Below are 27306 nucleotides of genomic sequence, written 5' to 3'. Positions count from 1 at the left end.
CTCCTCCTCCTCCTCCTCTCGGGTGGGGCTTGGCTATTTGAGCGCCTCCAGCCCTTCCCTGTTGCTTCAGCCTGTCTTTGGCCACCGAGGAAGGCTCTTTGGCTACTGAGAGACACCCAGGTGTAGACCCACCCAGGTAAGGAGAAAAGGAGGAGAGGGATTGGCTTCTTGGGGTCTGGGTTTCCAACCCGAAAAAAGTCGCATTTCTCCAGAATTTGCAGATTCAAGTCTGAGAAAGGCTCCTTTTGCTTCCCTGGTTTTGGCAACTCTTGTATCATTAATGCAGGCATGGGCAAGCTTGGGCCCTCCAGGTGTTTTGGACTTCAACTCCCACCATTCCTAGCAGCCGGTAGGCTGCTAGGAATGGTGGGAGTTGAAGTCCAAAACACCTGGAGGGCCCAAGCTTGCCCATGCCTGCATTATAGTTAGAAGTTCTAGCATCCTGGAATCACACTGTGTCCAATTCTGGGCATCATAGTTCAAAACAAAGATTGACTCTAAGCTGGAAGGTGTCCAGAGGAGGGTGACTAAAAGGATCAAAGATCTGGAGAATAAGTCCTATGAGGATCAAAACTAAAAGGATCAAAGATCTGGAGAATAAGATAATAAGATCTGGATAATAAGATCTGGAGAATAAGTCCTATGAGGATCAAAACTAAAAGGATCAAAGATCTGGAGAATAAGTCCTTAAAGAGCTGGGCATGCTTAGCCTGCAGAAGAGAAGATTGAGAAGAGACATGAGAGTCTCACTTATCCAAGCTTCTGGATTATCCAAGCCATTTTTGTAGTCAATGTTTTCAATATATTTTGGTGCTAAATTCGTAAATACAGTAATTACAACATAACATTACCGAGTACTGAACTACTTTTTTCTGTCAAATTTGTTGTATAACATGATGTTTTGGTGCTTAATTTGTAAAATCATAACCTAATTTGATGTTTAATAGGCTTTTCCTCAATCCCTCCTTATTATCCAAGATATTCGCTTATCCAAGCTTCAGCCGGCCCGTTTAGCTTGAATAAGTGAGACTCTACTGTATTGTTCTTTTGATCTTGTTTAATGTAGTGTATATTTTCTTTTATTGTGTTGTTTAATGTGCTATGATTTGTTGTTCTATTATATTTTGTTATATTGTATTGTTCTGGGCATGGCCCCATGTAAGCCTCCCCGAGTCCCCGTTGGGGAGATGGTGGCGGGGTATAAATAAAGTTTATTATTATTATTATTATTATCAACACAACGACGTTGTATGGCACAGCAAACAAGATAGATATGCTGGATTTCGTTTCGCAAAACCACAAGTCGAACACTTCTCAAGTGTCTAGGACTGTGTGATGTATTTTCTGATGATGTGTGCAGATCCCAGTTGGGTGGCCTTTTGCAGTTGGCCTTTTGCAGTTATTATTATTATTATTATTATTTTATGTGAAAGGCTGTCATAAGGAAGAGGGAATAGGCTTGTTTTCTGCTGCCCCTGAAACTAGGACTCGGAGTAATGGGTTCAAATGACAGGAAAGGAGATTCCACCTGAACATTAGGAAGAAATTTCTAACTGTAAGAAGAGCTGTTCAGCAGTGGAACTCTCTGCCTCAGAGTCCATTGGAAGCTTTTAACCAGAGGCTGGATGGCCATCTGTTAGGGATACCTTGATTGTGCTTTCCGTGCAAGGCAAGGGTTGGACTAGGAGGCCCATGTGGTCTCTTCCGACTCTATTATTCTATGATTCTATGAATCTCTTTTCCTGCTTCTAAATCCATTGCAAGCTTCCAATATTTAAACCTGGCTCTCATGCTCCCCTTTCAGCCTTCTTTTCTTCAAGCCAAACCTCTCCAACTCCCTCTAATAAGCCTCTTCTCATTGGGATTCATAGTTTCCATATCTTGCACCATGTTGGTCATCTTTCCCCTTGTTAAAGGTTTAATACTCGGGAGAGTTCCTTTCTCCTTTCATGGCTTTGCAGAGCTGTTCAGCAGTGGAACTCTCTGCCGCAGAGTGTGGTGGAGGCTCCTTCTTTGGAGGCTTTGAAACAGAGGCTGGATGGCCATCTGTTGGGGGTGCTTTGAATGTGATTTTCCTGCTTTTTGGCAGAATGGGGTTGGACTGGACGGCCCATGAAGTTTCTTCCAATTCTATGATTCTAAAAGGGGATTTTCCCTCTCACGTGCCTTTTATTAGAATATTATAAACAGGCGTAAATATATAGACACAAACTAACATATAGACACAAACCAATATATCCATAAACAGTTTTTCCAACAATACATACATTACCATATACATTTCTACCATTCACAAACACATACCGTATATACTTGAGTATAAGCCGACCCGAATATAAGCCGTGGCACCTAATTTTACCACAAAAAAACCTGGGAAAATGTTGACTCAAGTATAAGCCGAGAGTGGTAAATTTCAGAAATAAAAATAGATACCAATAAAATTACATTAATTGAGGTATCAGTAGGTTAAATGTTTTTGAATATTTACATAAAACTCAAATTTAAGATGACTTTCCAACTCTGATTAAATCATTATCCTCATCTTCTTCAATGTAAATGTGCTTATGTATCATTTTAATAACAATAAAGTAAAATAATAAATGTAATAATAATAATAAGATCAGAGTGAAATAATAAATGTATTAATAATAATAAAAATAGAGTAAAATAAATGTAATAGTAGCAACAATAATAGAGAAAAATAATAAATGTAATAATGCCAATAATAATAGAAGAAAATAATAAATGTATCATATATTCTCGAGTATAAGCTGACCCAAATATAAGCCAACCAGGACTCTCACCCGAGTATAAGTCAAGGGGGGCTTTTTCAGTCTTAAAAAAAGGGCTGAAAAACTAGGTTTATACTCGAGTATATACAGTAAATCTTGCCCAGAAGAAACCCCCAGTCATCGGTTCATCTTACATCAACAATGACAGTATAATTTGAGTTGTTGTTGTTGTTGTTGTTGTTGTTGTTGTTCTTCTTCTTCTTCTTCTTCTTCTTATTATTATTATTATTATTATTATTATTCCAACGAAGCCATGGATTTTGGAAGACAGAGTTTCCATCCATCCCCATGGGCAACATATATCTATTTAATTTATCTGTCTCGCTATCTAATTATCTTGCTATGAAATGTTCCAAAAAGCAACAGGGAAAAGAAGTGGATTTGTTTTACAGTAATAGAAAGATCAAATAAAGCAAAGTAGGGTTGTGCCCCAAGGAACGTATCATTAAAATGTGAATATTTAGACGTCTAGAAGTTTGCTGCCAACGTTTCTAATGTTTGCAAAACACCTTGGTTGACAAACAGCCACGGGAAACAATAACACTAGAAAGCAAAACATAAATACAGCACAAATATAGGAACAACCTAAACATCAAGCTAGAAGAGGAAGATGTTTGCAAAAAAACAAGGTTTGCAATATCCCCATCCAGCATGTTTGCTGCATGATTCCTAGAATTGTAGTCCAAAAAAGTAACTTTTCCAAACATAGCAAGGGTTAGACTAGATGGCCTTGCAGGGTCCCCATGCAGTTCTGTGGTTTTGTAAATACAGTAGAGTCTCACTTATCCAACACTCGCTTATCCAACGTTCTGGATTATCCAACGCATTTTTGTAGTCAATGTTTTCAATATATCGTGATATTTTGGTGCTAAATTCATAAATACAGTAATTACTACATAGCATTACTGCATATTGAACTACTTTTTCTGCCAAATTTGTTGTCTAACATGATGTTTTGGTGCATAATTTGTAAAATCATAACCTAATTTGATGTTTAATAGGCTTTTCCTTAATGTCTCCTTATTATCCAACATATTCGCTTATCCAACATTCTGCCGGCCCGTTTATGTTGGATAAGTGAGACTCTAATGTAATTACAAGTTGGACCTAATGAAATTGCATTTGAAAAGTAAGAAAATGAGAGGAGGGAGTAGTGATACTGACATAATGCTATCAATGTTATTTTGTTGGTGTAACTATACAGTATATGATCTGGTTCCCAGAGTTAATAGATGCATCTACACTGTGGAATTAATGCAGTTTTGTGCTACTTTAACGGCCATAGATCAATGCTACGGACTCATGGGAGTTGCAGTTTGGAGGGCTTCTCTTTGGCAGAGAAGGCTAAGCTACTGACCTTGCAAAACTACAGCTCCCATGATCTTATTGAGCCATGACAGTTAGAGCAGTGCTAAACTGCATTAATTCTTCAGTGTAGATGCACTCAATATCTCATGCAACCCAGGGCTTCCAAATAACAACTTTGCAATAAGTTACATAAGTTCCAAAAGTTTTCCATTGGTAGGAAACTGCTATTAAAGTGACCTTATTGCTGCAGTTTTACTCCTTGCTATAACTTTATTTTTTGGAGAAGCATTTTGAGAGGCCCTTCTTCAGGGATTGCTCAAGATGTAGCCAAGAAAGAAAAAGGAATCAGCAAGGCAGCCAGTCCAGTCATGCGCAAGCTATGAGTCACTTTTAATAATATTTCAGTGAGGAAAAACATTTTTTTTAAATGGCCATAAACAGCAAAAAAAATATATTTAAAAGGCACGTCTGGCTTTATGTGGACAGAGAAACTGAGCGAACCAAAAGTCTTGCCAATCTGCTCTAACTAGGTTGAAAAGCAAAAGAGATAATTCCTCTTTTGGGTCTCTGAAGTGAGGCTTTTGTTGCCTAAATATTGGATGTCCTAAGAGACGTGCTATTACCTCTGACTCTCCTTCTGTGAAGGTATTATTTGCACCTGGGAGGAAAGCCCAGGCACGTCTGGGTTTGGTTTTGAAAAGAGTATTGATGCCAGGATGCAGTTCAAAGAAGATGAAAGATATGCACTTAAGACCAATGGCTTTTAAAATTCTAGCACATTGATGTCTTTGGGTCTCCTGAACTGAGGATGCATGATCTACACTGTAGAATTAATCCAGTTCGATGCAGGTGGTGCAATGGGTTAAACCCTTGTGCCGGCTGGACTGCTGTGCTGAAGTTTGGGTTGCTGATCTGAAGGTTGGCGGTTCGAATCTGTGAGGCGGAGTGAGCTCCCGTCTGGCAGCTTTAGCTTGCGGGGACATGAGAGTAGCCTCCCAGCAGGATAGTAACACATCCGGGCGTCCACAGGGCAACGTCTCTGTAGACAGCCAATTCTCTCACACCAGAAGCGACTTGCAGTATGTTCTCAAGTTGCTTCTGACACGATAAAAAAGATACCCCATGGCTCAAAACATTAGAAATCATGAGAGTTGTAGCTTTACAAGGACTTGTATCCTCCTTTGCCAAATAATGCTAATGCTTCACCAAACTCCCATGATCTAATTGTGTTAAAGCATGGCAGTTTTTTAAAATCATGTCAGAAATGACTTGAGAACATATTGCAAGTTGCTTCTGGTGTGAAAGAATTGGCCGTCTACAGAGACCTTGCCCAGGGGACATCCGGATGTGTTACCATCCTGCTGGGAGGCTACTCTCATGTCCCCGCAAGCTAGAGCTGACAGATGGGAGCTCACCCCATCGTGCAGATTCAACCGCCATCCTTCAGGTCAGAAGCCCAGCCTTCAGGTCAGCAGTCTAGCCGGCACGAGGGTTTAACCCAGTGGTTCTCAACATATGGATCCCCAAATTGCATTAGTTCTACAGTGCAGATGCAACCCTGAGACATGCTGAAATCTCTCTCACTGGTGTTTTGCAACCTAGGATTTTGCAACCTAGGATTATTGTTTTTTATTATTGAACTAGCTGTGCCCGGCCACGCGTTGCTGTGGTGAAATATGGTGGTATGGGAAATAAAATATTGAGGGAATTGGTGGTAGTTAAGGTAAAGGGTAAAGGTTTTCCCCTGACATTAAGTCCATTATAAATGGGTTATATAGCTGTGTGGAAGGGCCTTGAGTCTACACTGCCATATAATCCAGTTAAAATCAAATAATCTGTATTTTATAGGCAGTGTAGAAGAGGCCTAAGTGAGGCTTCTTGGCAGGGAGTTGGACTGGATGGCCCATGAGGTCTCTTCCAACTCTACTATTCTATGATTCTAGGCCTAACTCTGCCTTTCCCCTGGACTGAGTGGGTTGCTAGGAGACCAAGTGGGCGGAGCTTAGCCTTCTAACTGGCAGCAATTGGATAAAAACAATTATTCCTCTCCCTCTAATTAGGACTTTATTTTTCATTTCTTTTTGTTTTATATGAACGTAGAGGCATGGCTGAGGGGTTGTGCTGCCAAGTTTAGTGTTTCTGGAATGTGTAGTTCTGTTGTTTTGTCCTAGGCCGAAATTTCATTACCCTTTTATATATATATAGAAAGGCTGAAGGAGCTGGCGAAGAGAAAACCCAGGTGGAAACATGATCAAATTCCTTGCTTCCTAAGAGGATCGGACCAGGTCGAATAGCTTGAAGTTACAGGCAGGTAGATGATTTTGGTTGAACGTTAGAAGGGACTTCTTGACAGTCAGAGTAGTTCAGCAATGGAATGAATTACTTAGAAAGGTGGAAAGGTCTCCAAAGAAAAGCAAGAATGGATCCTTGTTGGGGATGCTTTGGCTGGAGATCCTGCCCTGAGCAGGGGGTGGACTAGATGGCCTTTAGGGGACCCTTCCATGACTCTCATTATCAAGGACCTTCTGAAGTCAACAAAACTAGATCTGGATTTCAATGTGAAACTGTAGAACCTCCCTTGGAAGAATCGCTGAGCTGCTATTGAGGATTGATATATGTACATATTTCTGCTCAACTCAGAAAGAGCCCTTTATCTGGTGCCCTTTTGGTGACTCACTCTTGCCTCTAGGCGACTAGGCAACAAGGAAAGTTATCTCTTTCCTCCCACAGCAATAAAATAAAATATCCTGCAAGTGACTCACAGAAGCAGCTATAGGTGAATGTACTTATATACTTTTTTTTAAGCATACAACAAACTTGATGTGAAGTAAAGATGCATCTACACTGTATCTTGAATGCAGCTTGACACTGCTTTATAAGCCATGGCTCACTGCTATGGATTCCTGGGAGATATGTTGTTCAAGGCTTTCATGACCGGGTTGCTGTGAGTTTTCTGGGCTGTATGGCCATGCTCCAGAAGCATTCTTCTCCTGACATTTCGCTCACATCTATGGCAGGCATCCTCAGATTCCAGGGAGTTTTAGTTTGGTGAGGCACTAGTGCTCTTCGGAAGAAGAGGCTCAAGGTTAAAGCAATGCTTCAAACCATCTGTAATGTTGATTCACCTAGTTGATGGGAAGCTTCCCACCGGAGTGGAAATCATCTATCGGACAGATGGCAAGCTATTTAACCTCAGCAGAGTGAGAGCCAAAACCAAGGTCACCACAACATCTGTTATAGAACTCCAATATGCCGATGACAACGTAGTCTGTGCGCATTCAGAAGAAGACATACAAGCCACTCTAAACACCTTCGCAGAAGCATACGAGAAGCTCGGCCTCTCACTGAACCTCGAGAAAACCAAAGTGATCTTCCAATAGGCACCAGCTAATCCCTCTGCAAAGCCAGGAATACAGCTTAACGGTGTCACATTAGAAAACGTTGACCATTTCCGCTACCTTGGCAGCCACCTCTCCACAAAAGTCAACATCGACACTGAAATACAACACCGCCTGAGCTCTGCGAGTGCAGCATTTTTCCGTATGAAGCAGAGAGTGTTTGATGACTGGGACATCCGTAGAGATACCAAGGTGCTTGTTTACAAAGCCATTCCCCTCCCAACCCTGCTCTACGCCTGCGAAACGTGGACTGTGTACAGACGTCACACCAAACTCCTGGAGCGTTTCCATCAGCGTCGCCTCAGAAAAATCCTGCAAATCTCTTGGGAAGACAGGCAGACAAATGTCGTTGTGCTTGAGGAAGGAAAGACCACCAGCATTGAAGCGATGCTCCTACGCCATCAATTCCGCTGGACTGGCCACGTTGTCCGAATGCCCGATCACCGTCTCCCAAAGCAGTTGCTCTACTCTGAACTCAAGAACAGGAAACGTAATGTTGGTGGGCAGGAAAAGAGATTGAAAGATGGGCTCAAAGCCAACCTTAAAAACTGTGGCAGAGACACTGAGAACTGGGAAGCCCTGGCCCTTGAGCGCTCTAATTGGAGGTCAGCTGTGACCAGCAGTGCTGCGGAGTTCAAAGAGGCACGAATGGAGGGCGAAAGGGAGAAACATGCCAAGAGGAAGGCCCATCAAGCCAACCCTGACCAAGACTGCCTTCCACCTGGAAAACGATGTCATCACTGAGGGAGAACATGTGGGTTAAGAATAGGTTTCTTCAGCCATCTACGGACACACCCCCAAGATGGAAGACAATCATCCTCAAACTACGAGGGATCGTAGTTTGTACATCTACACTGTGGAATTAATGCAGGTTGACACCACTTGGTTTAATACTATGGCATCCTGAGAGCTGTAGTTTGGAGAGGCACCGGCACTGCTTGGCAGAGAAGACTAAGACTTTGCAAAAGAAGAGCTCTCATGAATCTGTAGCATTTGGCCATGGCAGTCCAATTGGTGTCAAACTGCATTAATTCTACAGTTCAGATGCACCCCTCGCTACCCTTTACAGTCACAATACTGAGAGGTAACTGATGTTTCTACCTCTAAGCTGGCTGCCAGACCAGTTTTGGGAAGCGGCTGGAGGTGACTCAACTGAGATTAACACGAACTGACACGCCTGCAATTCAGGTTCTGCCTCTCGAGGGATCCCATTCTTATTCTTGCTATTCAGTTCTGCATGAAAGAGTCTCCAAAAGGGACAGAGGTAACTGAAAGCCATGCTGACTGATGAGAGTATAAGAACTGCAGGAATTAAAGATGGGTGCATCTACTCTTCAGATCGAATGCAGTTCGGCACCACATGAACTGCCTTGGCTCAATGTTATGGGATCCTGCGAGTTGTGTTTTGGTGAGGTACGAGCAGAGAAAACTCAAGATCTTGCAAAACTACACTTCCCAGGATCCCATGGCATTGAGGGAAGGCTGTTAAACTGCATTAATTCTACAGTGCAGATGCAGCAATGGCTTCTGTTGTCAGGCCATGCTCAGTCCCAGCAGCAATCCTGGGATGTAACAGCACCACAGAATTGTAGCATAGTCATAGAATCATTAATACAGTAGAGTCTCGCTTATCCAACCTACACTTATCCAACGTTCTGTATTAGCCAACACAATAGTCAATGTTTTTTGTAGTCAATGTTTTCAATATATTGCAATATTTTGGTGCTAAATTCATAAATACAGTAATTACTACATAGCAATATTGTGTATTGAACCACTTTTTCTGTCTAATTTGTTGTAAAACATGATGTTTTCGTGCTTAATTTGTAAAATCATAATGTGATTTAATGTTTAATAGGCTTTTCCTTAATCCCTCCTTATTATCCAACATTTTCACTTATCCAACATTCTGCTGGCCCATTTATGTTGGATAAGTGAGACTCTACTGTAATTAGAATTGTGATAATTCATATATCTGTGAAATGTCCAGTGTGGGAGAAGGAACTGTCGGAGGCAAGTGTGAATGTTGCAGTTGGACACCTTGATTAGCACTGAATGGCCTTTCAACTCCAAAGCCTGGATGCTTCCTGCCTGGGAGTATCCTTTGTTTGAAGCTGTTAGCTGACCCTGATTATTTCATGCCTGGAATTCCCCTGTTTTCAGGGAGTTCTTTATTAATTGTCCTGGTTTTAGAGGATTTTTTGTAATACTGGTAGCCAGATTTGGTTCATTTTCATGATTTCCTCCTTTCTGTTAAAATTGTCCACATGCTTCTTGTGGATTCCAATGGCTTCTCTGTGTAGTCTGACATGATAGTTGTTGGAGTGGTCCAGCATTTATGTGTTCTCAAATAATATGCTGTGTCCAGGTTGGTTCATCAGGTGCTTTGCTATGGCTGATTTCTCTGGTTGAATTAGTCTGCAGTGCCTTTCATGTCCCTTGATTTGTGTTTGTTGGTCCCTATGGAGACTTCTTCTCCACAGATGCATGGTATACGGTAGTCTTAAGTTGTTGTTGTTTGTTTGTTGTTGTTGTTAGACTACTGTAGAGGTGAGATCATCTCTCTTGTCCTTTGCTGAATGTAGCATTTGTTGGAATTTCTTAGTGAGTTTGCAGGTTGTGTTTCTTCATCAGCTTCCTATGTATCTGTCTATTTGTCTATCCGTTTGTCCATCTATCCACCTATCCATCCATCCATCCATCCATCTATCATCTGTATTTTATATCCTGTCTGTCTGTCTGTCTGTCTGTCTGTCTCTATCCATCCATCCATCCATCCATCCATCCATCCATCCATCATCTGTATTTTATATCCTGTCTGTCTGTCTCTATCCATCCATCTATCTAATATCTGTATTTTATATCCTGTCTGTCTGTCTCCATCCATCCATCCATCCATCCATCATCTGTATTTTATATCCTGTCTGTCTGTCTGTCTCTATCCATCCATCCATCCATCTATCTATCATCTGTATTTTATATCCTGTCTGTCTGTCTGTCTGTCTCTATCCATCCATCCATCCATCCATCCATCATCTGTATTTTATATCCTGTCTGTCTGTCTGTCTGTCTATCTATCTATCTATCCATCCACCTATCCACCTATCCATCCATCCATCCATCCATCCATCCATCTATCATCTGTATTTTATATCCTGTCTGTCTGTCTGTCTGTCCATCCATCCATCCATCCATCCATCCATCATCTGTATTTTATATCCTATCTATCTATCTATCTATCTATCTATCTATCTATCTATCCATCCACCTATCCATCCATCCATCCATCCATCCATCTATCATCTGTATTTTATATCCTATCTATCTATCTATCTATCTATCTATCTATCTATCTATCTATCTATCCATCCATCCACCTATCCATCCATCCATCCATCCATCCATCCATCCATCCATCCATCCATCTATCATCTGTATTTTATATCCTATCTATCTATCTATCTATCTATCTATCTATCTATCTATCTATCTATCTATCCATCCATCCACCTATCCACCTATCCACCTATCCATCCATCCATCTATCATCTGTATTTTATATCCTGTCTATCTACCTACCTACCTCTCTGGACGTCCTTCCTAATATTTATCCAGAATCTTCTTCATTGCTTTGAGATCTCTGCGTCCCAAGAAATGATCTCATCCAGGAATCCACTAAGACATCCCTGGGAGGTGGAGGAGGTCCAGCATATTTCAATTTTTCGAATGAGAAGTTCACTGCTGTCAGATAGCTCTTACCCTCAGGAAATATTTCCCACCAATGTTTTAGTTGGCACATCCTTTCTGATCATTTCATCCCAAAGTTCAGGCTCGTTTCCGAAACTGTCCGTTCATTCATTTCTTCATCGCACAGCACTTCATTTGCCAAGTTGGCTAAGTTGCGATGAAAATGAAAGGCTATCAGATAAAACTGCAACAATCATAACTGAAAAAATGTATGACAACAATACAGCCGAGAGATTTTTCAAACCGCCGAGTGACGGAATGGTTGTCAGTAACAATAAACATTAATTCAGGAGACATGACGGAATCGCTGGACAAAATAAAAGGAGATTTGCTTGGTGCCGAACACGAACTTGTAATTCTGCAGGATTGTGACATTTTGAAAACACAAAAATCGTGTGCCTTGAAACATAAACAGGGAGGAGGATAAATTATATATAGCTCTAAACTGACAATTAGGCTACAAGCTCACTTTTATTTTCAGCAGCTAAGGAGAGCAGAAGCAAAACATTTGGCTTGTTACTGAACCATTAAGTTCTGTTTCTTAACAACAATATCTATCAATCTCATCTATATATTTTATCATCTATCTGTGTCTGTCTGTCATCTGTATTTTCTATTCATCTATCAATAATCTCTCTCTTCTATAGCTATCTATCTAATCTCTATTTATCTGTCATTATCTCTCTTCTATATACATCATATCTATTCTATATCTATCTCTTTTCTATATATATCATATCTATCTCATCTATATCTATCCCTCTTCTATATATATCATATCTATCTCTCTAATCTATAACTATCGTCTATCCTATATATCATATCTATCTGTCTAATCTATCTATCATCTCTCTCTCTTCTATATATATATAACAAGCTGTGCCTGGCCACGCGTTGCTGTGGCGAAGTATGGCGGGATGGGAAATAAAGTATTGAGGAATTGGTGGTAGTTAAGGTAAAGGGTAAAGGTATGGAGTCCATATAATCCAGTTGAAGCAGATAATATAAGATTATAAATGGGTTATATAGCTGTGTGGAAGGGCCTTGAGTCTACACTGCCATCTAATCCAGTTAAAATCTGATAATTTGCATTTTATAGGCAGTGTGGAAGAGGCCTAAGTGAGGCCTAACCCTGCCTGTCCCCTGGGTGAGTGGGTAGCTAGGAGACCAAGTGGGTGGAACTTAGCCTTCTAACTGGCAGCAATTGGATAAAAACAATTATTCCTCTCCCTCTAATTAGGACTTTATTTTTCTTTTCTTTTTGTTGTATCAACCTAGAGGCGTGGATGATGGGTTGTGCTGTCAATTTTCGAGGTTGTGGGGTGTTTAGTTTTTTTGTTTTGTTGGTCGCCAGGATTCCATCACTCTTTTATATATATAGATTATCTATCATCTCTCTCCCTCTCCATATATATCATATCTATCTAATCTATATTTATCTATCTGTCATCTCTCTCTCTTCTATATAGATAGAGATATATAAGTCTCACTTATCCAACACTCGCTTATCCAAGGTTCTGGATTATCCATCGCATTTTTGTAGTCAATGTTTTCAATATATCGTGATATTTTGGTGCTAAATTCGTAAATACAGTAATTACAACATAACATTACTGCGTATTGAACTAATTTTTCTGTCTAATTTGTTGTATAACTTGAAGTTTTGGTGCTTAGTTTGTAAAATCATAACTTAATTTGATGTTTAATAGGCTTTTCCTTAATCCCTCCTTATTATCCAAGATGTTCACTTATCCAAGGTTCTGCTGGCCTGTTTAGCTTGGATAAGTGAGACTCTACTGTACTTACTTTGGAAAGTAGTTCTACTCCAGAAACTTTGTTTTAGTGGCACAAACTTATTTTGAATTGGTTGAGTCTCAATGAGATATTCAGTGGAAAATGAGAGCAAAATTTGCTGCAGGATGTCTCTCCTGCAAAAGCAAAGTTTTGGCAGTTTAATAAAACTTTCCCATGTTTTTATGATAGAAACCAACGAGGAAATGACATTGATAAACCCAGGAACCAAAATCATGTTACATAGTATACTAATTTGGGGAACAGGGTTGGAATCCCCACCCAGCTATGAAAATCTGTTGTGTGACCCAGGGCAAGTCACTGTGTCAGCCTCGGAAAACCCTGTGATTGCTTTGTCATAATCATGAACCCACTTGTATGCACACAACCACAACTTCAACAAACCCAAAAGTGATGGAGAGAGGCGTTTACCATGGCAGCAGCTTGGATTGTGTGACAAATAAACAGAGAAGCAAAGGCAGCAGAGTCCGATGCCCGGAGCCAAATCCATGGGTGTGTCGAGCGATGACTCGTATTTGCACAGCGGTTTGGAAGTGAAACTGTGGACAATCGCTGCTTGTGTTTCCCCAAAAACTATTGCTACAGTAAATTAAAATATCCCTTGGAACATTAAAGAAAGGGCTTACTGGTTGGGTTGGTTTTCCAGGCTGTATGGTCATGTTGCAGAAGCATTCTCTCCTGACGTTTCGCCCACATCTATGGCAGGCATCCTCAGAGTTTGTGAGTTCTATTGGAAACTAGGCAAGTGCGGTTTGTATATCTGTGGAAGGTCCAGGGTGGGAGAAAGAACTCTTGTCTGTTGGAGGCAAGTGTGAATTCCAGACAGGAAACAATCAGGGCCAGCTAACACCTCCCAACAAAGGATGTTTCACCCACATCTATGGCAGGCATCCTCAGAGGTTGTGAGGTCTGTTGGAAACTAGGCAAGTGGGGTTTATATATCCAGGGTGGAAGAAAGACCTTATGTCTGTTTGAGGCAAGTGTGAATTCCAGACAGGAAACAATCAGGGCCAGCTAACAGCTCCCAACAAAGGACGTTTCACCCACATCTATGGCAGAGATCCTCAGACGTTGTGAGGTCTGCTGGAAACTAGACAAGTGGGGTTTATATATCCATGGAATAACGTCCAGGGTGCCAGAAAGAACTCTTATCTGTTTGAGGCAAGTGTGAATTCCAGACAGGAAACAATCAGGGCCAGCTAACACCTCCCAACAAAGGACATTTCACCAATATCTATGGCAGGCATCTTCAGAGGTTGTGAGGTCTGTTGGAAACTAGGCAAGTGGGGTTTATATATCTATGGAATAACATCCAGGGTGGAAGAAGGAACTTATGTCTGTTGTCGAAGGCTTTCATGGCCGGGATCACAGGGTTGTTGTATGTCTTTCGGGCTGTGTGGCCATGTTCCAGAAGTATTGAGAATACAGGAGAGAATACTTCTGGAACATGGCCACACAGCCCGAAAGACATACAACAACCCTGAACTTATGTCTGTTTGAGGCAAGTGTGAATTCCAGACAGGTAACAATCAGGGCCAGCTAACACCTCCCAATAAAGGACGTTTCACCCGCATCTATGGCAGGCATCCTCAGAGGTTGTGAGGTCTGTTGGAAACTAGGCAAGTGGGGTTTATATTTTCATGGAATAATGTCCAGGGTGGAAGAAGGAACTTACTTATGTTTGAGGCAAGTGTGAATTCCAGACAGGAAACAATCAGGGCCAGCTAACATCTTCCAACAAAAAACATTTCACTGACATCTATGGCAGGCATCCTCAGAGGTTGTGCGGTCTGTTGGAAACTAGGCAAGTGACGTTTATATATCTGTGGAAGGTCCAGAGTGGGAGAAAGGACTCTTGTCAGTTTGAGGCAAGTGTGAATTCCAGACAGGAAACAATCAGGGCCAGCTAACACCTTCCAACAAAGGACATTTCATCCACATCTATGGCAGACATCATTAGAGGTTCTGAGATCTATTGGAAACTAGGCAAGTGAAGTTTATATATCTGTGGAATAATGTCCAGGGTGGGAGAAAGAACTCTTGCCAGTTGGAGGCGAGTGTGAATGTTGCCGTTGCCCACCTTGATTAGCATTGAATGGCCTTGCAGCTTCAAAGCCTGGCTGCTTCCCACCTGGGGGAATCCTCTGTTGGGAGGCGTGAGTTGGCCCTGATTTCAAAGTTTGCCTAGTTTCCTACAAACCTCACAACCTCTGAGGATGCCTGCCATAGATGTGGGCGAAACGTCAGGAGAGAATTCTTCTGGAACATGGCCATGCAGCCTGGAAAACTCACAGCAACCCAGTGATTCCTGCCATGAAAGCCTTGTTGGTTGTTTACGTCGTAAGCTCTGTATACAGGCTGCGCTGTGCATTGATCCTTTTCAACAAAACCAGCTCTGTTTGGTGTCGAGAAAACCCGAAATATGCTCTTTTGAGTTTGTTCCAAGTTGAGTCAATGCCATGTGTGTATAAAACGCAGAAGGAAAGACATGGGATGAGCACTGGGCGTGCTTCCTGCACTTCGCTGAATGGATGGAGCGAGGTTGCATTTCTTTAGAAGGGACCGCAAAGGTCATCTAGTCTAACCCTCAGCCACCTTGTGTCCTTCTTTGGCCCACTGTTAGCTTGTCTTTCCTCCATCCAACACTTCTCAAACCACATTTCGTGCCGAGTTAGAGGGTGCATTTACATTGTAGAAGAGGTATGGGCACGGAAGCCAAGCACATCTGGAGGCCAGATGTTCCCCTTGTTTTGCTCTCCAGCAAATAAGACACATCTGGACCTTCAGCTTCGTCCTCAATTCCTTGCCACCCTCGAAGTAAGATCAGAGAGGAAGAAAAGTTAGGGATTTTTCATATAATCCTCAGCGGAAATATTCCAGAATTTCTCAGCAAACTGTTTTTGCTGCTTTAACGTTTCTGACCTCAATAAACACCTGAAGACAAGCAAAACATCTGCCAGTATATATAGAAATGGAACACTTGCATATTGTTTTATATAATAATAATATATTCGTAACCTGCAGATTACATTTCATATCATGTTCTTCCCATTGCTAAACACTACAATTCCTAGTAATGTGTTGTCGAAGGCTTTTATGGCCGGAATCACTAGGTTGCTGTGATTTTTCCAATCGTTATAGCCATGTTCCAGAAGCATTCTCTCCTGAAGTTTCACCCACATCTATGGCAAGTGCGGTTTGTATAACACCTCCCAACAAAGGATGTTTCGCCCACATATATGGCAGGCATCCTCGGAGGTCGTGGGGTCTGTTGGAAACTAGGCAAGTGTGGTTTGTATATCTATGGACTCTCCTGGGTGGGGGAAAGAACTCTTGTCTGTGTGAATTCCAGACAGGAAACAACCAGGGCCAGCTAACACCTCCCAACAAAGGACGTTTCGCCCACATATATGGCAGGCATCCTCAGAGGTCGTGGGGTCTGTTGGAAACTAGGCAAGTGTGGTTTGTATATCTGTGGACTCTCCTGGGTGGGGGAAAGAACTCTTGTCTGTGTGAATTCCAGACAGGAAACAATCAGAGCCAGCTAACACCTCCCAACAAAGGATGTTTCTCCCACATCTATGGCAGGCATCCTCAGAGGTCGTGGGGTCTGTTGGAAACTAGGCAAATGCGGTTTGTATATCTATGGACTCTCCTGGGTGGGGGAAAGAACTCTTGTCTGTGTAAATTCCAGACAGGAAACAATCAGGGCCAGTTAACACTTCCCAACAAAGGATTCCTCCAGGGAAGAAGCAGCCAGGCTTTGAAGCTGCAAGGCTATTCAATGCTTATCAAGGTTGGCCAGTTGCAACATTCACATTTTCTTTAAACAGACAAGAGTTCTTTTTCCCACCCTGGACCACATTCCACAGACATATAAATAATAATAATAATAATAATAATAATAATAATAATAATAATAATAATCTTTATATATACCTTTCTAGCTCCAAACATAAGTACAAACAACACACACTTTCATAAACAGCACAATAAAACATATCGTTAAAACAAGATATAACTATACAACTAAGATAAACAACTGGCACAAACAAATCCCACTTGCCTAGTTTCCAGCAGACCTCACAACCTCTGAGGAGGCCTGCCACAGATGTGGGTGAAACATCAGGAGAGAATGCTTCTGGAACATGGCCATGCAGCCTGGAAAACTCACAGCAACACAAAATGCTAATAAATTCCAATTGATTTCTATTATGTTGCTGTTCATTATTATTATTGTGCCTTTCTCTCAATATAGGGTGGCTTTAGCTGTTAAAATACCACACTGGCTCTCATTTGCTTTGAGGTGGGGCCGGTGACATTTAAGGATATGTTGTGCTCTATTAATCCGTTCTGTTTTTCCTTTTCTCCTCCAGGAAAGATGTCTGACGGATTTTCGGTAAGTGCTTCTTAAAGGAGGTATTATTTTAAGGCATTAGTTTTGGATCCTCCTGTTTAGCTTTGTTTCTTGCAAGCAGGTGGAGACTTTTTTGCTTTGGCAGAACTTTCAGTACTGACTACTTTATTGAGAAAGAAAATGTAATGACATTCTATGTTATCCGTGCTGGTTGTTTCTCTAATGGTTGTGTTTTTAATTACGTGTTTATCAGACCCTGTGGAGATGCTATTGGCTAGTTATGTAGTTATGGAGTTGATCTAGAATTGAGGATGACATAAATATATTATTATACTGCACTCCAGTATACAACCTCAGCTCCCTATCAAAGATGTACATATACTACTTAGAGACAATTGAGATAGTACAGAAATGTTGGTTAGAATACACACAGAGAGACTCTCAGTTAACTGGCATGCATGGGATTGGTAGGTGCCAGATAAATGTAGTTTCTGGTTGCATGAGAGTTACTTTTAAAAACAAGCCGACCTAATGCAATATCCCGTACTATACCATACCCGAACTTTTATTGACTCCATATTAGTATTGAAATACAGTCATTAAAAAGCAAGTTTAATGTAACAAAGTTTCACTTTGTTATATAAAAGTAGAATTGTGTTACATTAAATTTTTTATTGACTTCATATTCGTATTGAAATACAGTAATTAAAAAGCAAATTTAATGTAACACAATTTTATAAAAGTAGAACTGTGTTTACATTAAATTTATTATGATTGCATTCTGCATTCACAAAGCAATTTATTATAAAAACTGCCATGTGAATGCAAAATGCAATAATAATAATAATAATAGCTTTATTTCTTACCCTCCTCTCCTCATGGCTTGAGAAAGGTTACAACACATAATCATCATAAGGTTTTCCCTTATCCTTAAGTCTAGTCGTGTCTGACTCGGGGGGGGGGGTTGGGGCTCATCTCCATTTCTAAGCCGAAGAGCCTGCGTTGTCCATAGACACCTCCAAGGTCATGTGGCCGGCATGACTGCATGGAGCGTCGTTACCTTCCTGCCGGAGCAGTACCTATTGATCTACTCACATTTGCACATTTTCGAACTGCTAGGTTGGCAGAAGCTGGGGCTAACAGCATGAGCTCACCTCGCTCCCCAGTTTCGAACCGCCTACCTTTCAGCCAGCAAGTTCAGCAGCCCAACAGTTTAATCCGCTGCACCACGGGGGGCTCCAATCATCATAAACATTATCTAAAATATATATATTAAAATGTATTTTTAAAAAATATGTATAGCAATACCCTCCTTCCTTACTTACTAAACTTACTAACAAAACTCCATTGTCAACTTATTATACTTTCCTTGCCCTTTCCCCCTCACTCTTATGGTATAAAAGTGTGAAAATTAAATTTTAAAAATGTATGAAAAAATACATATATTGAAATACACATAACAAATATTAAATAATAATAATAATAATAATTGTCCCCCGATTTATGTCTCCCAAAGGAGACTCAACTATAGTGAACACAAGACGTGAATATAAAGGAATTGTATTAGGAATGGTGGGAGTTGAAATCCAAAACACCTGGAGGGACAAGCTCACAAAATCAATGTGAGATTTGTGTAATGAGAGTGTTTAAATGTAATTTGTGCCATGCTTGTATTGCAGTCAGATTGCATCATCCAGAGTGTGTAATAGTGTGTAAAGAGTTAATCACTAATGAGCTATGATGACCTTGGTGTGTGGCTGGAACTAGGGAGGATCCAGACACAACTATTGCATCAGTTCAGTCTGTCTTGAGTTCGAGTCGAGTTTGAGACCTGTTGGAGAACAGATCAGTCCTGGGTTTGTTTGTCGTCTGCAAGAGTCTTGTTTGTGTTGTTTACTGCTTCATTCAGTAAAGCTTTGTATATTGCTTTTACTGACGTCTCGAAGTGTCGCTTCATTTTGTGCTCCATTGCTTTTCATACTACTACTGCTGTGCTACAATATTCTGACACAAACTTGGCTCAGTATGTGTATAGAGTCCTAGAGTTGGAAGAGGCCACAAAGGCCATGCAGTCCAACCCTGTCTTGCAAATGTTTTTGCTTGCAAATGCTGGCAATGGATTGTCTGATGCTGTTTTGCTTCTCCCGCAGCTCTCCGATGCCCTGTCAGGGTCCAACAACCCCAACCCGAATGCACAGCCTTCTTGGCCAGGTCAGCCGGGGGGATACCCAGGAGCGCCAGGCGCATACCCAGGAGCACCAGGCGCATACCCAGGAGCGCCAGGCGCATACCCAGGAGCACCAGGCGCATACCCAGGAGCACCGGGCGCATATCCAGGAGCACCAGGCGCCTTCCCAGGAGCTTATCCAGGAGCACCGGGCGCATACCCAGGAGCGCCGGGCGCATACCCTGGAGGCCCATCAGCCCCTGGCGCTTACCCCGGGGGTCCCCCGGCTCCAGGCGGATATCCCAGCGCACCAGGGGTTGTCTCGCCCGGAGCATCGGGAATGTATCCCTCTCCTGGGCAGCCACCAAGCGGTTCTGGAGCACAGCCGACTGCCCCACAGACTGGACCGGGATATGGGAGTCCTGGAGGCTCTTCTGCTCCAATGGTAAGGAGTATATTTGTGTGTGTTTGTGATTGTTGCACCCGTTAACCCAGCACCACACCAGAGCCCAGTAAAGGTTTTCCCTTGACATTAAGTCAAGGGGGTTGGTGCTCATCTCCATTTCTAAGCCAAAGAGCCGGTGTTGTCTGTAGACACCTCCAAGGTCATGTGTATGGAGTAGCATGACTGTATGGAGCGCCGTTACCTTCCCGCCGGAGTGGTACCTATTGATCTACTCACATTTGCATGTTTTCGAACTGCTAGGTTGGCAGAAGCTGGAGCTAATAGCGGGCGCTCACTCGGCTCCCCGTATTCGAACTTGCGACCTTTCAGTCTGCAGGTTCAGCAGCTCAGTAGTCCAGTAATAAAAATTTTATTGAGAAAATAATTTTAAAAAAATCTCAATTCCAAAAGAGATAAGTCAGGATAACATGAAATATATAAAACAAGCCAAAATCCAATCGCAGTACAGTAGAGTCTCACTTATACAAGCCTCGCTTATCCAAGTTTCTGGATTATACAAGCCATTTTTGTAGTCAATGTTTTCAATATATCATGATATTTTGGTACTAAATTCGTAAATACAGTAATTACAACATAGCATTACTGTGTATAGAACTGCTTTTTCTGTCAAATTTGTTGTATAACATGATGTTTTGGTGCTTAATTTGTAAAATCATAACCTAATTTGATGTTTAATAGGCTTTTCCTTAATCCCTCCTTATTATCCAAGATATTCACTTATCCAAGCTTCTGCCGGCCTGTTTAGCTTGGATAAGTGAGACTCTACTGTATTTCAAAAATGCCAAGGAAAAATCTCAGAACCAAGAAACCCAAAAACATAGAAATACTCCAAGGTAATTTCCATGAACATGAACACAGGAATCTCTTCCAGGTAAACCCTTCCAAGGTACATAGGCAAAGACAGGAACATGAAGCAAGAATCTTTACAATTCAAGAACCAGGAACTTGGAAACAAGAACAGGAGACTGCTTCCTATTTAGCAATGTTGTCTCCTCTGAAATGCACCTAATTTAAGCCCGTCCAGGTTCCCATGAAATCATGTCTAAGGCTGTTAGGAAATTGCAGGAGCTGAAGTCCAAAACACCAGGAGGGACAAAGTTTGACCATCTCTGGACCAACCCCTTATAAGAGATACTGAAACATCCCTAAATTGTAATAACAAAACACAACATCTATCATGAAAAGCTCTCATTTATATGTTTTCAAATACATGGTATGTAAGGTAATAGCATACATTTCCAAGATTTTTGTCACTTCTCGTTATGTCTGTGCGACACACTTACACACTGCAGCCGACATACTCACGTGTCACGACACACAATTTGTTACACCTTTCTGTGGTCATCGGTGAATAAATTAAAATATTACTTTTTCCCTCCGTACCCCTAGTTCACATGAGAAAGGCCTTGGATCCCAAGACATTCCTTGCATTAAGGTGTAACTCACCTCCCTTTTATTACCAGGTGTCTTGTTGGTGTCATGTAACATGTCTCTGGCTAACAATTAGTCCCATCTGACAAGTATCTAACACAACAACAACAACACTTTATTTGTATACCGCTCTTTCTCCACAAAAGGGACTCAGGCGATTTCCAATAAAGGTAAAGCATTCAGTACCAAACACAGAAGAGCATAAAATACAACATAGTAAAAAACATAAACATAGTTACTATTTAAAAAATAGGAAATAATTAAAACTAGTTTCAGAACTATTCCATTGGGCGACACTACTCTAATACCCATCAATGCATAGTAGTAGGAAATCCATAATACCTACAAATGCAGAGTATTGATAAGGCATAACAGGATGAAGACATCATAATCTCAAACACGGCTGATCCTAGGCGTAGGATCCTAACAGACTTGTCAGTTACCGAGGGCTGAGGAATTAAGGAAAAGCCTATTAAATGTCAAATTATGTTATGCTTTTACAAATTAAGCACCAAAACATCATGTTTTACAACAAATTGACAGAAAAAGCAGTTCAATACACGGTAACGTTATGTAGTAACTATGAATTTAGCACCAAAACATCGTAATGTATTGAAAACACTGAATACTAAAACAATGACTACTAAAAAATTGACTACAAATAAAGATAGAATTGCTGCCTAGAGAAACAGATGTGGGTCCAAGCGGGAGTCAAACTGTGTTGAATAATACAGAACGTTGGATAAGCGAAGGTTGGATGAGCGAGACTCTACTGTACTTTGATTCTAAGGATGTCATCAAATGGTTGGAGAGAAATGTGGAGAAACCATGCTTCTATGGTGGCTTTGGCTGCAATAAGATAAAAACCAGTATAGACGGTCCCCCAGTTGCAAAAATTTACAGATTTGAATAAAACCGTTATCTCTAAGTAATCTCTAGGTCACCCAGTGTAATTCTGTGGTCAGTTCAATCAAAGAGTCATGATGGAAGACATGGCAATTTATGGAGAGATGTACTCTTACATATAAAGTCTCACTTATCCAACATAAACGGGCCGGCAGAACGTTGGATAAGCGATTATGTTGGATAATAAGGAGAGATTAAGAAAAAGCCTATTAAACATCAAAATAGGTTATGATTTTACAAATTAAGCACCAAAACATCATGTTACACAACAAATTTGACAGAAAAAGTAGTTCATTACACATTAATGCTATGTAGTAATTACTGTATTTACTAATTTAGCACTATCAGAATGCATTGAAAACATTGACTACAAAAATGCGTTGGATAATCCAGAACGTTGGATAAGTGAGACTCTACTGTATATATCTTTCGTGAAGTCCCTGTGCTTGTAACCCTAGTCAATGTGGAGGACTGGCTCCTCGTCAACAAACCCGAACTATATATTAGAGTGAAGTGGACTTCTATGTATTGTTTTGGGATTGTTGCAGAGATTAGTATTACAATCAATATTCGTTAAGATGGATCTATGTTTGTCAGGATACCAGCCACAGTGTGACGCAAGGGCAAACTGGCTACAAATCCATGTGTAGGATTCCAGGATAGATCAGAAGTTGCGTCTACATGGCTGCAAGATGAATAGACGGATTTGCAGCACAACCGCTGCAAGTAGCCATTAATATGGGATTTACTGAGAAGGATAAAGGTCATGTTAATGTGGGATTTGTGCATTGATAGTGTTTAAATGCAATTTGTGCCATGCTTGTATTGCAACTGATTGCATCATCCAGAATGTACCATAGTGAGGAAAGAGTTAATTGCTAAGAAGCTATGATGACCTTGATGTGTGGCTGGAACTAGGGAGTATCCAGACACAAGTGTTTGTGAATACCGATTGCATCAGTTCAGTTGAGTTCTGTCTGCCTAGAGTTCGAGTCAAGTTCTGCTGGAGAACAGAACAGTCCTGTGTTCGTCTGTTGTCTGCAAGTCTGTTTGTGTTGATTATTGCTGCATACAGTAAAACTTTGTAAATAGTTTTACCAACGTCTCTGAGTGTCTCTTCGTTCTGCGTTCCACTGCTTCCATCCAACTACTGCTGTGCTGCAAATACTCTGACAGGTCCTGTCCACTCTCTAGACTCTCAAGACAGTTAAAGTGATATCAAACTGCATTCCTTCTACAATGTAGATGTACCTGTAGTGACAGGAAGGCAAGAATATTTTAAGGAAGCGGTGAATGGATGGGTAAAGGAGAGCTAGAAGCCACAAATAATGAAAATATGAAACAGCACACATTATTATTACTGTATTACTAGCTTGGGTACCCAGCGATGCCCGGGTTATTTGAAAAGAGCCTTGTTTGTTTAGGTCCAGGTGCATCATTGGTGGGGTTCAGAGTGGTCTTAGGTTGTAGATGAACTATACATCCCAGTCCTTACAACTCCTAGAAATCATGGTGAATTCTCCCCAAACTTGCCTCTCTCAGCTGCTGATCAATTTCTCTGCTTCCTGCGTGCCATAGGAAAGGGTTAAGGGAGAGGCAGTGGGCGGAGTCATGCAAATGGGAGAGAAAGGAACACTGGAATGTGCTTGCTATAACCTGCAATGTCCTTCGTGGCTCCTCAGCACTGGGAACTATAACCTGTTTGTGGAGGCCAGAGGCTGTCTGTGTGAACAGACACCCGTGCCACATACACACATACAGATTTTCACTTTTATTATGTGTATAGATTATTATTATGTCTTTATGTTTACTTGAACCTCGCTTTTTGTGCTCTTTTTCAGAAGGTTCCCTGCGATATACCTCTTCATTCTGGGCTCGTCCCTCGCTTGTTAATAACCATCGTTGGAACAGTGAATCAGAGACCAAACAAGTAAAGGATGGAGAAAGGGTTTGCGGGGAAGGGGAGGACTATGACTGGATCTGAAGTTTTCTTGTTTCTTTTATATATTGATTTGTTTATCCGTGCATTCATTTAGCAAATTGATAAATAACTCCCTCTTCTTCACCCCTTTTCAGGGACGTTAACCATCTCACAAACCATCTCAGAGAACTGAGTTGAATCAGAACTTATTTCTAGTTGGATTTTGGGGTAGACTCTGGTTTTTGGTGACTAGCTGAACTACCAAGAACTTGCAATCACTGCAGCTTGGGATTGAGGGTACAGTGAAAGTGAAAAATCAAATATAAAGTTATTGCATTTTTTTAAAAAAAATCTGGAATAATATCTTTATTAGAATTTCTGTTTCCCAGAATGACTCTGTGGTTAACTTCTGCTGGAAAATGCAATGGAGGACCTAGATCAGTGATGGCCAACCTATGACACGCGTGTCAGCACTGACACTAGCCATTTTTGCTGCCACGCTGCCACATGCAGATTGATTCGATGGCTAATGCCTTTGGTGGCCAAATTTGGTGTGATTTGGTCCAGTGGTTTTGTTGTTTACTCCATGGGAATTATGCACATTACATATATCACATTCTATTATTATTGTAGTATATTATTATATTATTACCATTATATTATTGTATTATTCATTATTCATGACTACATTGAAACTACAATAGAAAGAAATCAGCGTGTAAAACTGCAAGAGGTACCATAGATTGTTGTACATGGAAATAATGGTAGTAAATAGTTTTTGATTTATTAAATACAGTTATATATTACAATTATATATTTTTGTTATTTAAACTATACATATTGTGAAATTACGTTTTTTTCTTGAAGTGACACACCACCCAAGTCATGCTACATTTTTTGGTGAATTTTGACACACCAAGCGCAAAAGGTTGCCCATCATTGACCTAGATATTACTAAAGATTGTACAAAACTGCAATTCCTCCAATTCCATAGCGTTGAGTCGTTGCAAAGTTAAATTGCATTAATTATACAGTGAAAATGCACCCTGAATCCGGGAGAATTAAAAACACAAATGTCACGAAATAATAACAAATGTCTTCATATTCTTTTGTAAAGCCTCTCATGGGTTTTCTTTCTGTCATTGTAAACTAGCAATTATGGTGACATCACAATTTGCCTAAAAATAATCTTAGCCTAAAAAAAATATATTCCCAATATGTAAAAAATGAGCTTCTTCTTCATAGATATTGTTACCAGGTGAGTGTATAGCGGAATCAGTAGCGTCCAGTTAACACCACATGCAAAAGACTCAGACCAGGCAGAGGAATTTAAAAGAACAAGGGAACTTCACTCTTGCTTGTTGAGTTGAAATCAAATAAACAGTTCTGCAATCGTACAATGTCCATGTAGTTGCATAAGATCAATAACCAATCAATCAGCATCAATATATACAGCATAGCATATTCAAAACAGCTACTCGACCATAGCAAGAGAGCCTGACTTTCCTGTGCTCTCCTTACAAGCTCAGATTTCCAACTGACAATCTCAGCCACCTGCCATCAAATAGATACATTGTTTTAGGCGTGGCTTTGCCTCTGCAAAAAGGCTGAGCTCTTTTGCAGAGTTCCCTTTGCAAACCAATTTTGCAAGGATTTCTTTGCAAGGATTTCTTTACACACACACATAGCAATTTGGCGCAATAGATATATGTTTCAATATTCCTTGAAAACATCCAGGTTGTTACAGGTTGCATCTCCTTGTTTCTTTGCAGGATCCAGGTGGATTTGAAGAAAGGGAACGACATCGCCTTCCATTTCAATCCCCGGTTCAATGAGGACAACCGGAAAGTGATTGTCTGCAACACGATGGTGAACAACGGATGGGGAAAGGAAGACAGGACAGCTCCAAGGTTCCCTTTTGAGGCCGGCAAGCCATTCAAGGTAAGATGGGAGAAATTTCCCTTTTCGGTCCCTGTTGGTTTGTTTCATTTCTATTCCACCTTTCTCCCAGACCAAAGCAGGGTCCAGGAACATTCAATTGAAAGATTTTCACAATAAAATTTTTTAAAAAATTGAAATCATACAGTGATAAAGTTGGGAGACCACAAGGTCCATGCCACTTTCTGCCATGCAGAAAGACGTTATCTAAACCTTTTCAATCCTTTGTTAGATCCAGATCTTGTGTGAAGCGGATAATTTGAAGATCGCCGTCAACGACGCGCACTTGATGCAATACAACCACCGTATCAAAGAGCTGAACAAGATCAACAAGCTGTGCATCGGTGGAGACATCACCCTCACCAGCGTCACCCCAACCATGATCTAAGCCAACCTTTGAGTCGCAGAAGCTGAACGCTAAAGATTCGAATCCTGTTGGTGACTCCCAACTTGAGGAGATGCATTGAATCCAATTGTTTGATGTAGGTCAACACATAGCTACATCCAGTTGGGTCCGTGCCTTTACTCTGGTTAGGAGCAACCAACAGAATATTCGGCCTAGGTGTGAACAGCTGCTTTTAAAATATATATATGAAAAATATCTGGAGTTAACTTTGCAGGGCAAATTAAAAATAAAATTTAGGACCTGCTCAACAAAAACTGGGTGTCATTTTTATATAATAATAATACATTTGTTACCTGCCTCTCTTCTCATTATAAGAGAGGCAGTGTCATATATAAAGGTATGAGTGTTGGATTGGGGGTGCATTTACACAGAATTAATGTGGCTTGATACCACTGTAAATGCTATGTGTCAATGGTATAACATCATGCCATGCCATGCCATGCCAATTCTCAAACTGCCCCACCCACGTTTTTGGACAATTTGACAAAAATCGACCCTTTTAACTCTTTTATGATCCTGTACTGGATTATGGTAAATTTGAATGCAGCAAATGGACTCAAGAACAGCCATTTCTGGTCAATCATTTCTCCAAAATCAGGCAATATTCGTGAGGGGAAGCACCACACACTCTCACCATGGCGTGCCATAGGTTCGCCA

At 41.0% G+C, this 27306-nt stretch overlaps 1 protein-coding gene across 2 annotated transcripts; it reads left to right on the top strand.

Annotated features, from left to right (window-relative positions):
- On the top strand, positions 1 to 26903 carry lgals3 (galectin 3). 2 transcript variants are annotated; one of them, XM_062968663.1, is made up of 7 exons: positions 1 to 136; positions 17434 to 17456; positions 19565 to 19676; positions 19719 to 20026; positions 24226 to 24314; positions 26078 to 26246; positions 26476 to 26903. In XM_062968663.1, exons 2-7 carry the CDS (start codon positions 17439 to 17441, stop codon positions 26629 to 26631), a joined length of 852 nt encoding a protein of 283 aa, XP_062824733.1. In that variant the 5' UTR covers positions 1 to 136; positions 17434 to 17438; the 3' UTR covers positions 26632 to 26903. The 2 variants fall into 2 exon arrangements, with proteins under 2 accessions (XP_062824733.1, XP_008116550.1); XM_008118343.3 differs by having other exon boundaries at positions 19565 to 20026.
- Positions 26904 to 27306: the final 403 nt, after the last annotated feature.

Source organism: Anolis carolinensis, chromosome 1, assembly GCF_035594765.1.
Source record: "Anolis carolinensis isolate JA03-04 chromosome 1, rAnoCar3.1.pri, whole genome shotgun sequence".
Classification (NCBI taxonomy): domain Eukaryota; kingdom Metazoa; phylum Chordata; class Lepidosauria; order Squamata; family Dactyloidae; genus Anolis; species Anolis carolinensis.
The sequence above is the reverse complement of the archived record's forward strand: the minus strand, read 5'-3'. Positions and strand labels throughout refer to the sequence as shown.